This window comes from Hippocampus zosterae, chromosome 14, assembly GCF_025434085.1.
Source record: "Hippocampus zosterae strain Florida chromosome 14, ASM2543408v3, whole genome shotgun sequence".
Lineage (NCBI taxonomy): Eukaryota > Metazoa > Chordata > Actinopteri > Syngnathiformes > Syngnathidae > Hippocampus > Hippocampus zosterae.
Genome location: NC_067464.1, coordinates 12,299,864 through 12,312,471, shown reverse-complemented (window position 1 = coordinate 12,312,471; position 12,608 = coordinate 12,299,864). Strand labels below are relative to the sequence as shown.

The 12,608-nt window shown below is 41.8% G+C and overlaps 1 protein-coding gene across 4 annotated transcripts in view; it reads left to right on the top strand.

The window, feature by feature from the left end:
- Positions 1–12,608, top strand: part of si:dkey-157l19.2 (uncharacterized protein KIAA1522 homolog) — a 31,077-nt gene that overhangs the window by 5,837 nt on the left and 12,632 nt on the right. For 3 of the 4 annotated variants that reach the window (XM_052085987.1, XM_052085986.1, XM_052085988.1), the window contains exon 2: positions 6,475–6,787. In XM_052085987.1, coding sequence (XP_051941947.1) covers positions 6,499–6,787 — 289 coding nt within the window. In that variant the 5' untranslated portion in view covers positions 6,475–6,498. Of the gene's footprint in view, positions 1–5,686; positions 5,950–6,474; positions 6,788–12,608 lie in introns of those variants that run through there. The other variant, XM_052085989.1, reaches the window with a different exon arrangement.

Below are 12,608 nucleotides of genomic sequence, written 5' to 3'. Positions count from 1 at the left end.
CATTACATAATCAGTGTGCTTTAAATAACGCAATCAGACTGCTTTCACCTTTTCAGGGACAGCGTTTACTCAGTGGACAACTAATCATGTTATCAGGTTCCAGGGTGCATGAAAGAGTTAAGTGGGATGACATAAATCACAGAACATTTGATAGGCTGAAATCAGTGGATTCTCGCGACTCTAAACAATTAAGAGATGATCAAAATAGTTGACAATTAATTTGATGATTGTCAATTAATCGATTATTTTTGACACCTTGTCTGTATATTGTGGATTTTCAAATAATTTAGATGGATAGATATTTTAGAATTTATCTCTTGCAATATATGTGGGTTCAATGGCTAGTCCACCAGGTAGCATTATTCTGCTCAATACAACACTGGCATTAAAGCAGGACTTTGGAGAGCGAGTCACCCATATATATTCATATATTTAAATATAATCAATAGATTTTAAGGAAGCGTAAGATATTGAACTCTTTACTCACATTTTAAGCTTCCTGAAAATACCTGTTTCAGTATGGTTGAATCAGTATTCCACATTAGCTAGCTTGTTCACCCTTAGCTCCATCTGAGTTTCACGTGCTGGTATTGTAAACTCCTCGAGAGTAACACTACTTGTGTCTTAGTCGTGAGTGCAGTTTTTATCCAGTTTGTGTTTTCACGGTGTATACCTCCATGTGAAGTTCTATCCTCAAAACGGTTGTGTCGATGTTACAAGTGTGCACCTTCAACCTAGAAAAAACGTGGGGAAGCAACCCAAAACGAACTGCTTTTTAACGACCTTTATAATGTGTTATTTCCCCCTTGCAGATACTGACTAACAGTATCCAGCTGATCACTGATTGCTATGCTGGGCCACGTGAGGCACCGCAGCGTCGAGATGTGAACATCCTCGTGGTTAAACTGAGCTCGTTCTAGTCCAAACAAAGGTGGCTGCCTGTATGTTCTTCCACGCCCTCTTGGCAGTGCTTTATCCACAGCAATCAGTCTGCCAGCCCCACTCCCAAAATGGACGTTCACGTTAGCTAAAGTTCGAAGAGAGATTTTTTTTTTTCATTAATGGGTGTTTTAATTTTTTTTTTTTTAAATCTCACTCATTGTTGCATTTGGACTAATTTTCGGACAATCAATTGCATTTTTTATTTTCATAGTTTGGCTTGTTCTGACACTTACAGAATACTCAGGTGGGACTTGTTTGTATTAAAATTAGAACTCAGAATCACACAGAAAATTCCCATTAATAAATTCCTGTGTTGAAAGCAGCTCCCGTTAGAAAAGAAACATTTGCTTCTGCTTTTCTTTTTACTGTCATTTGAAATGGCTTGCCTTAACTACAATTCTGTGGACGAATTTCGGTTGGATTTAAAACTTTCACATCTAGCAAAAGAAACCTTTTCTTTTCATGGTTTACCTTCACTAAAATCCCACGTTGCATTGTGGACAAAGGTAGAATTCTTGTTGGTTGTTGCAATGGTAAATGTTATGCAATTTATGTGGTGTGGGCTGATTATCTTTTGTGGTGAATTAAAAAAAAAAGCTCTCACTAATATATAAAATCTGATTTAATAATTGATTATTGAAATAATCCTCAATGTCAGTCCTAAGAAAAGTCTGTATAAAAGCAACACTAGCCATCTTGGTCAAACTTCACACCCTCCTTAGTCAATATATTGAGCGGTTAAATTTACAGTACAGTACTGAGGAGAAGACTTAGGTTTGTTGTTTTAGTGATGCTATAATGTAATAATGTATGTGGATTTTCCCACAGTAGAAACACAAGCCGTAGACAAAATAAAACAAAATTAGATGAGTCATTGTTTCTTAGAGAGATGGTGCTACAATGATTCAGGGCGGTGGATCATTTCATTGATGCCATTGTGACTCAAACGGTGAAGAGAAGTTACCAGGCCCTCTACGAGACAGAATACTTAAAACACAGTATCTTAACAAGACCGTTTTCAGTCATTTTAAACATAATATGTGAACAAAAGGCATAGGGCCGTATATGTTCTTTAAAAACCCTGGAGAACCCAAGAACCCTTTTCTTCTTTGGAAAATTATGAATTGTACATTAAATGACTGCTATATGTTCACTGAACACCAAAATATGTTTTTTCAAATATTTAGTACTTTAATCCTAATTTAGGATTAGGGCCAAATTTTACCCTTTGGTATTTAAGGGTAGCATTTGAGGAGCAGAATTTATAGGGGCCAAATTTGACCCCATGGGTTCTCCAGGGTTAAAATATGCACGTTCGGCGACCATGGCCTTGATGTCAAGTGCCCGCTCAGATGCGTTTGAAATACGTAAACAGGATCACATCGGTTGTAGGTTCCATTTGAAGCTACTTAGTTTTCGTGCGTGTTTAGCGAGGGACATTAAAACAACCGAACTCAGTACAGTTGAAGCTAGAGCATCTTGTCGCTTGATTCCCACTGAAAAAAATGCTGGTAAATTCATTAGCGCAATTTGAAGCTCACTTCTCACCACACCCCTTTTTTAAGGATTTTGAATCTTTTCAATTTTTTTTTTTTAGGATTTTGAATAACAAGTTGTTCATTCAAAAAAAGTGACTCCCCCTTTCTCTTGTTCTTCAACATATGAAGACATAAATGCCATATGTCCCTCCAGATTTGTCTTATTCTCTCCAACATGTTCCATTGTATTTCGATACAGTTTCATGCAGTTGCCATTGCTTTGTGTTTCGTTCACTCTCCTCACCTGGGTTCATAAAACCAGAGTACACACAGCTTAGCACTGGAATGCATGTCCTCAAGCTTCGGAATGGGCAACTCTCGACAGTCAACACTACCAATTCGATGACCACTTTTGCTGTTTATTTCAAGACAGTGTGTGAACAATTATGAGTTCTCATTTAAATCTTCCATTCAAATTTCAGGTTTTGGTCAAATAGAAAACTGTGACCAATATGAATAATTTATAACCTGTACAAGTCAATTGATGAAACTTGGTTTCATCAGACCATGACACATTTTATTGAGAAATTTGGGTGTGGAAACTTGGACATATGTTGGGAGCAAACAAAACACTGCTCATGAATTCAAGGACGAGATACTTATAGTGAAGCATGAAGGTGGCCGCATCATGCTTTACAGCTAGCTCCTCACGCCTCCCACCAGAAATTCCATCAAGGGCACAAGGAGAATGACAGAGGAGTGCGGCAGGAAGTAGCAGAAATGTTTCAGGGAAATGAGATCATTGCTCTTTGATCTCTTCATTTCATGGTGACATCTCCGAAAGATTGAAGCGTGTCACGAATTAACACCGACCTTATAACGGACTAACTATCAGCGCCCTCACGGCTGAAGCTTACGTTGCTACTGTTATTGGCAACTTCTGTTCAGTTTTTATTGAAAATATTATCAGTGCATGCTTAATGCAAGGATCCCTCTTTGGAGTAATGAGAGACTTCACTGTTTGCATTGACCATTCAAAGTACATGGCAGTGTTGTGAATCGTGAGCACACTGAAAAATAAATGTGTTGGATTCACTCTTTTTTTTTTTCGTCAAGTGTTTGTACATACATATCATATTTACATCTCATAATACAATCATCTGGATCCAGGTACAATTGTTAAGTATATGTTTAGTCTACATAAAAACGGTGGAGGCGCGAACTCCGTTTATTTTGACTTTAAATGGGATTGGTTAATTCGGAACAAATCCACACTTGTGCAACCACATTTTCTCAGTTATTGATTTTAACCTCCCTTCACGAAGACTGAAAATAATTTTAAATTGAGTTGTCTAGGTCACATTAATTTAATTGTTTTTTTTTTTTTGTTATAGCCCAAAATTATATTTGACCAGTGGTGCATAAACGACTACTCTACTGCATAGTACCAACGCATCGTTTCAGGGTGCTAACAGTGTCTCCTCTCCAGAGCGATAGTCTAATGTCCATTTTGAAGGGTATGTAAACAGCATGTTGGAACACACAACGACTCGAAAAACCACAGGTTGTGTTCGTCTTGTGTGATGTACATGCATGAATAATCTTGCACTGTGGCTGAATTTTCGTGATAAAATCGCATGAGTTGCGATGTAGGGGGTGCTCTCGAATGATTCTCTCTACAATGAAGACTGCGCCGTTAAGATTTTGAACATTTTGTCTGGCTTGCTTGCATAAACCTCTCCACTCGGTGTACACTAAAAGGTTCTCATCCATTTCATGGGTTTGACAGTTTTATTTTTAGTGCGTGATTCTTCTTTGAATGTGTTTGCGAGACTAATACTTGGAGGCTTTTAAGTGTAACCGTGGAAATAGTTGTGTGAGTCAACTCCTTGAGAGCACGGTAAGTCACTGGGTGGTCCTTTTTGCCACAGCTTACTACAGAGGAACTATTCTGGTTTCTCTTAGGAGAAAATAATCGGGAAGTTCGTGGCGCTCACAGCCGGTCCTGGGCTCTAAACAATCCAACCAGCCCCTGTCTCCAAGGAGAAGCGTCTGATTTTCGATCCAATACACATAGAGTGGTCTTAGTCCAGGGGTGTCAAAATAATTTCACATGGTGGGCCACAAACAGCCTCAGTAGATGTGAAGTGGAACGGACCATTAAAATGATGCCATACTTTGCTATAAATAACCAAAACAATGTGTCTTATATAAAGAAGCACAAGAACATTAGGAAAATGTTGAAATTTAATGAACATATCTTTTACAAAACATTTCATGAAGCACTTTACATTTCCTTCGACAAATGGGCAATTTACTTTTATCATTCTCAAATAAGCATTACAACTGATCCCAAAAATATAGTCATGCACTTTAAGATTAAACGAGATTTATAAAGAAAGGAAGTTTTAAACCATTTACACGTGCATATAAAATCTAAATGTAATCCCTGCCTACACCTTACAAACTAAAGAGTGATATTAAATGTGTAAATGTGAGATTGATATTGATAGCGTCTGTTGTCATGGGTCTGTGTCAGTGACGGACTGAGGCTGCTGTTGTCTTCTTCTCTGATCAAAACAGTGTCCCCTAGCGGATACGCAATGAATCGCACCATATTAAAATAGTAATTCTGTGTCTATTACACATTTTTTTCACTTTTAAATTATCCTGTGGGCCCGATTGTACCTTCTTGTGGGCTGGTTCCGGCCCGCGGGCCGTATGTTTGACACCCCTGCTTTACATAATCATCTCGCGGGCCGGATTAAACTCATTTGAGGGCCGGATCCGGCCCGTGGGCCGTATGTTTGACACCCAAGACTTCCTCAAATTCTACATGCTCCAGTCAAGCTGAGCTCAGCCACGTGGAAATAACACACTTCTCAACACCCAACAACCTGAAGCTCAGCATGCGTTGCTGTGTGCATATATTTTTGTGTAGATAGCCCGGTAACCGAGAGACCAGATCTACATTTAACTTTCATGGTATTTCAAGGCATATTCCCTCCCCTGTTCCCACCATTTCCCACACTGACTTTGGCAAGATGCGTTCGCTAAAATGTTAATTTGCCCAAAACGTTCCTTATGTTGCATCCAAATGGGTTCTGATGTTTATTCTGCATGTCTGCTTTGACAACCGGAGTTTATTTGGAAATGTTTCCTTTCAGTGTGAATCACACCAAAGGACACAAACATTCCCTCCGTTCTACTGTTCAGCATGCTGAAATTAGTTTTGGTGGGGGTGGCGGCGCAGGGGGAGGGTGACCACGCTCGACTGCGTAGCATGAGCCAACAACAATTGAGCAACTGATCTTGACAAATCAAGCCAGGATTTATGATTCTTTCATACCCAACCTCATCAGGGTTTTTCCTTCCTTCCTTGCGTGCTTACATGATCTTACCGCTGTCGTTGGGGAAGCACATTCTTACTTTTATCCTGTGAGTGGTAGATAAATATCCAATAAAGTATGCGGCTGGAAGACGCCCAGCGAATGCTGCAGATTCCCAGGAGGAGCGGCAGCTTAGCAAGGTTAAGGAGGGACGACGAGGGAGGGTGATGAGCTCATGGAGAAAGATGAAAGGGCAGATACGATTGAGAATAACCTGAAAAGTTCTCTGAGATGAACGTTGATGCACAACAGGGATTGTTTATTTTCCCGCTTTGGGCTTCATCGCGCGTAGCTGTGCCTGCGTGTTGTGTAGCCGTCTGCGCGCTGTGGGGTGCGGCTTTGTGAGTTATGACTCTGTGTTGTGGAATGAAGGGAGCGGTGCCAGGCCTTTCTTTGCAGAACTGTGAAGTTTGGTTTCGAGGCTGCAGAGGGGACCGAGTTTAGCTGCCATGTGGCCGGCTCGGTGGGTCGTGCCCACGGAGTTGCACAAACACACAAATGGACCCGAGGCTTCAAACTTGTTTATCGTTGAGAATCCGTCACTGTCACTCTCGCTCCTTTTGTGGCGTATCCAGGAAAGCTTTAAAATGTACCTACCGGACACTGAGTAACAACAGAAGCATTGTTTAAGAAGCCATTTCTTTTTTTGTGCGTGTCTATTTCAGGGCTCAAATCCAGCAAGTGGTGGGATGTCCAACCGAGACTCCCTGGGTTTTGGGGAGCTGATTCCCCACGATGTGGTTGAGATCTTTGCCCAAGAGAAGCATCATAAAAAGGGGAGGAAAAAGCGCAGTCACTCCCTGGGCCGGGCCTTGGGTTGGCTAAAGGGCAAGAAGAGGAAGAATCTCGACGCCAACGCGCAGAACCCCGGTCTCGGCCCCGCGTTGGACTTGGCTTTGGACGGACACGTGGCCGCGCATCACGGCGGGAATAAGGGAGGACACAAGTCAGGAAGACAGACCCAAGGAAACAGTCATGGTAAGAAGCCCTCGCAACTTCTATCATTCGCTTTTTGCAAGCAAGTTTTGGCCTCGTCTTGATGCAATCAAATTTTCCTAAATTAAAGCACAACCTCCGGAGCAGAACCCGACTGGTTCTGAGACGCTGCTTCACTGTCGGTACAACAAACAAAATACGATTTTAACAAAACACAATGTGAAATGGTGCAATGCAAAAAGGGATTCGTGCTGTTGATTTGCTTCATGAAAGTCGCTGAAGTGACTCGAGTGAACCACAAGTAAATCAAGTATTTTTGCCTCAAAGTTGAGAATGAGTTTCTCCACGTAACGGGTGTACATTCTTCTCGCATTCGTCTTCTCGTTGTAAACCCTTGTCTTGGTTTGTTCTTGTCAACAACAAGCCAAAGAAAAAGCACAACACTCGTATGGCGTAAATTCATATCGAGGGCAGCTCGTGTTTCCAAGTGCAACTTTTTCGTCTTATTCCCCCCCCCCAAATTTGATTTGAATGAACGTCAACATTTAAAACAAAATCAGTCTTGAAAGCTGCCCAAGACTTTCCTAATGTAGTCAGACATTTTTTTTAGTTCAGCCCTTCTGGAATGTAATACGAATTTGGAAGCTTTGTTTTTTTTCCTGACTGATTTGAATTTGGGCTGAAAATTTGTTGATGTCCCGGGACTGCACCTCAATCATGCAAAATTAGCTGCCTGCCAATGTTGGCATTCCAAAACACTTTGACTGCATCACCACATGCAGTTTGGAATATCTTCGTAAGGCGATTTTGTGTCTGCACATTTCTATAAATCGATTTGAGTTTTGTGTTGACACAAAGCAATACTTACTAACGTTGAAACTCCACCGCAACATTTGCGATAAGTTAAAGGAAACCTGTGGAATATCTTGCTCCTTCGCCCCGGGGCCGACATGTTTGTTCGCTGGAAGACTGTTTGAAGAGGCTGACTTCCTCCTCGCCGGCTGACCTTTCGGTCTGCTTTCTTTTCTGTTGTCTCTCCCGTTCTGTGATACAATCACCGACTTGCCTGGTGTGTTTCACCACCGAGTGCTGCACTCAGACTCTGTGAATCGGGGCTTTTTCAGACATCAGGTCACCCTCGCACAGCCCGTCAGAAGACAGTTTAAACACCCACACGCTTTGAACGGCGTAAGGTATTCACACTCACCTGCAAAAAGTGACTTTTCCCAGAGGTGCGCTCAGGAGTTCTTGTTTGAGCTTGCACATCCCTGCGACACAACCCCAAACCAGTTTTCTCTTTGCAGTCTGCGCAACCAGTTGCCAACTGCACATTCCGTTTTGTCGACAACAAAATGGCATGCTTTAAGTCTTTGCGAAATTTAACACGGTCGTTACTCAAACGTCTTTGTCACAGGTATAATCAGAAGAGAAAATATCCGACACAGAGGCCGTACTTTTTGCAAATGAGGCAGCTCTCGCAAGAACACAAAAGTACTGCTTGTTTTGAGCCGTTTTTATCCACGGACTTCTGGCAGCAAGCACTCTTGTAGTTTTGCCTGATTACACTCCAGACGAGCGAGAGTCCGCCCGCTACGCTCACTGCTAGGTCTCAAAGTGTGAACCCAAAACCTGAGTAGAATGGGTGTCAGGGGATTTCCACAAAGTCCAAAATAATGTCGGCTCACACAGATGTTTCATTTCCACCACTGTTAAATAAGAACACACGTCCAGACATAACACTACTTAAAAATTGAGAATGGAAACCTAGAATACATGGCTTGTTGTTTGTCTTTTCTAAGATTGATATCTTTGTCAAGGTTGTTGAGAGATTGGTTCGAATTTACTTGTGGATCTAATAATGTGTCTGGCGAGTGCAGGCACCTCGTTTTGCCGTATATAGTGCTCCGTGTGGTTCATTGCGACCGCAAGAAAAAGCTGAAGGTTTTGGGGGAAAAAAAGTCAACTCGGCTGGAGATAAGGAGATATCGTTTTGCAAGGACAGCTTGCAGGTCAACCACGCAAGCAGGGCCGGGTTTATTCCCTTGTTTGCACGATTGACTGCCAGAATGTATTGTGTCAATGAAGCATGTGGAGTTGCTCTTAGTTTGCCCTTTTCTTGTTGACTTCATTACCGACCGGAGAGGACTTGTCTGTGACTCTTTCATGCATTTTGCTTTACATACAATGAAACCTCTCAAGTCAGCCACAATCTATTCTGTGATTGATTTCCACATTGCTTTTCTTTGGAAAACAATTTTGTTATCGTAAATAATGCAAACACAACAGCAAAGAAGGAAAACCACGAGGGGTGTTCCCCTTTTTTTCAATAAAAAACTGATCCGGTACATATCTTACAATACTTGGGGTGCGATACGATTCAAGGACAGGACATTTTAAAGTGGAACGCCTCAGATCGGTCTGATTTGGTGGGATTACTGCTCAATTATATAAGGCATGGCTCACTTTGAGAGGATGTTGCGGTTCGTTTCATGTTGAAAGCAGACCATCAATTTACTGTAGAAATGCCAGTACCATAAATTTGTCAAAAGACGTTTTGATACGAACTTAACACGCGGGGTGCAATACGATGGAAGGACGGCATATTTTTAAAGTAGAACGATTCGGTTAGTTTGTGTTTTGCAATTAAAATTGTTATTGGTGGCGGCCCGGTGGTCGACTGGTTAGTGCGTCGGCCTCAGTGTAGAGGTGCAGCGTTCGATTCGGGCTCCGGCCTCCCTGTGTGGAGTTTGCATGTTCTCCCCCGTGCCTGTGTGGGTTTTCTCCGGGCACTCCGGTTTCCTCCCACATTCCAAAAACATGCTTGGCATGTTAATGGAGCACTCAAAATTGTCCAAAATTGTCGTGTGAGCACAGATGGTTGTACGTCTCTGTGTGCCCTGCGATTGGTTGGCAACCGGTTCAGGGTGTCCCCCGCCTACTGCCCGAGGACAGGCTCCAACACGCCTGGCGACCCTTGTGAGGATAAGCGGATCGGAAAATGGACGGATGGAAATTGTTTTTTGTTACACCTCTAAAAACTATTACTGCAAGACTGGCAGATGCATAGAGGAGAGAGAAGAGGAAAGATGTTATTTGTTGGCAAGTTTATTTGATTACTACCCCATTATGCTGTCTGCTATTTACGTTAGTATACACTCGCTAAAATTAATTGGTGTAGTTATGTTATTTCTTGTTTTGCTGATAATGTACTCAACAGCCTAACCCATTTCCAGTTTCATTTGTGATCATTGCACTGTTATGTCTCTGCGGACTGGCGCAACCCTTAGCAATGAGCAGTTTGTGTACAAAAAGTTGCTATTGGCAACAAGCACAGTCAACTCCCTTCTGTGTGTTTTCTGTGAGTAACCTTCAGGAGCAGGACTAGCTGGACTGTAGCACGCTGACACAGAGAATTAGATCCCCCCCGACATGAGCTTGTGATGATGATGCGCACCGATGCCAGAAAGGGGCCTCCTGGTCACTCAATGCCTGGCACCGAGCCAGTTCATTAAAAAGTTTTGCCAGCACTGTTACACTGACGGAGGAACAAGAGGTTTTGTTTTTCCTGACCTCTTACAATTCCCCCTCTTTGAGAAATTGGCACCCATAGATAAAGTGCGAAAGTTATTTTGTGCTTTTATTATTACTAATTATTAGTATTACACATACTACTTTAACATTGAGGTAGGTCTTGTTTGGACATCTTGGTTTTACGTCAACTGAGGGGGAATATTGGCTGACTTGAAATCATATTCATACATTTTATATACACTTGCACAGACGTAACAAATTATTTAGAAAGGTTATGTCAAACAAATTTGCCCCTGAGTTGTTATGCTTTCGGTGGTAGCACTCAGTGTCGCAAGGGTTTGTGACCCCTGATCTAGATGATGCATCCAAAGTTGTCTGACCTTTCACCTTTTTTCGGAATGTTTTTTTTTCTTTCTGTAAACAAGGTCGGTGGAATTTGAACAGCACAGTGGCTGGGCTGGAGTGATAGATAACCTCTGACCTTTTGGATCTTTTAGTCTTATTGGCATCATCTTCCTTGCTAACCAACTTGTGTGTGCATTTCAACTTCAGTGAAATTGAAATGAAACAGATTCTTTTGTGCAAGGAAGCAGTTTCATGAATAGTTAGAAGGCGCAATCCCGTTAATTACCGGTATGTAATTGTACATCGCACATGTGTATGCAGCTGTGTGCGACGGAGCGTGCTGTCGACTGTTTGGAAAGTGGATTATTTCTAGTTCTTTTGAGTTCTCTTTTAACAGTGGTAGTTATCGCGAAGAAGTGGCTGTCACATTCACAATATAGGTACAGTACTGTACGCACGCGTAATTTTGCTTGCATGCGCACACAGAACATACCTGTGCATGACCAAACTTGCAGTGGCATTTTTTCTTCAAACTTCATTTCCTGTCATTTTATGTATTTATATTATGCATGATGCTCGTTATGAATGACTGGCAACGAGCGGTTTCCTTCCAGTAATTGCATGACACATGTGCGTGCATGTGCATGAATCGCCGCAAAGAGTCAAATGCTCCTCTTGTAAGTGTGTCAGAGGCCGGGAAGTTCGTTGATTACGAGTGCATATCAAAACTAGTTAAATGGACCTAAGATGTAATTTGGGCCCAAGCACAGTTCGGATGAGGTAAGCGGATCATGGTCGGGGTCATGGACTCCTCTCCAGATATACATCAACAGGTCACCTGTTTTCCCCAAAGGCCCCTTCTAAGATTCCGCACAGGCCTGACCTTTATGAAGCCATTTGTTGGAAAGAGTAGGATATAAGGAGCCTTGGTGTGATCGTTCGGATTGCAACATATGCCCAGTATATACAAAGGTGTGACACCGTCGCTACTGTTCCAAGTACAGGTTTTTCAGCTCCAGCGTCAGCTTTGTGTAAAATAGCAGTTTTAGCTGTGAGATGGCGGACAAGGAAATGAAACCCTGGCTTTCTTTGGGGAAGTGAAAGAAGCAGCTACATAGAGGTGCAAGAGGCATTTGTCAGGCAGATAGCTTTTGTCGAGGGGTTATGATGTAATCTCTCCAATTTGTTTGTCTTTAGCCACCAAGCGATAAATGTTTGCTTCATCTCAGTGTGGTCAACAATTCTTCTTGCAAAAATGTGGTGGAGCGCCAACACTTGGACAATACAATATAAAAATACATTTTTTACATGAATCATAGTTAAACCTCAGCACTGAAAAAAACAATAGTTTTTTTTAGTAGGTGGAGCCTATGCCAACATTATTGCTTTTTTTTCCTGGGCACATTCCAAATCATTTGTTGCTAGACAGAATTTATGTCGCAGAATGACCTCCCACTGAACATTCGGCAAGCCTCCTCGCTGCCCATCTTTAAAGCCCTCCTCAAAACTCACTTGTATTCTTTGGCGTTTGACTCAGCATGACTTAGATTTGCTATTGGTTTTACTGCTTGGTGCTTTCTACCGCCTTATTACTTATTACTTATTACTGATTCGTCTTACTGTTTATTGTATATGTTAAATCGCTCCATGTACAGCACTTTGTATGCAGCGATGGCTGTTTGAAAGTGCTCTATAAATACTGTTGACTTGACTTGACTTGAGAATCCTTTGTTTCCCAAAGCCCCAATTAAGACTGGCTAATACAAATGAGATTTGATGGAAATGATCCGTTCCAATGTTAGGCTTTCCCCGTCATAAACCTTTATGATTACTCTCACTGTTCTCAAACTTGTCATTGTTATCTGTGACAATGACATAACAAGGACAGACAGAATAACTGGTTTGATTCACTGTCTTCCCTTCATTATGGAAAGTGACCAAAAACATTCTTAGTATGCATTTGTTTCAGGGAGGTGTACTCTGAGTT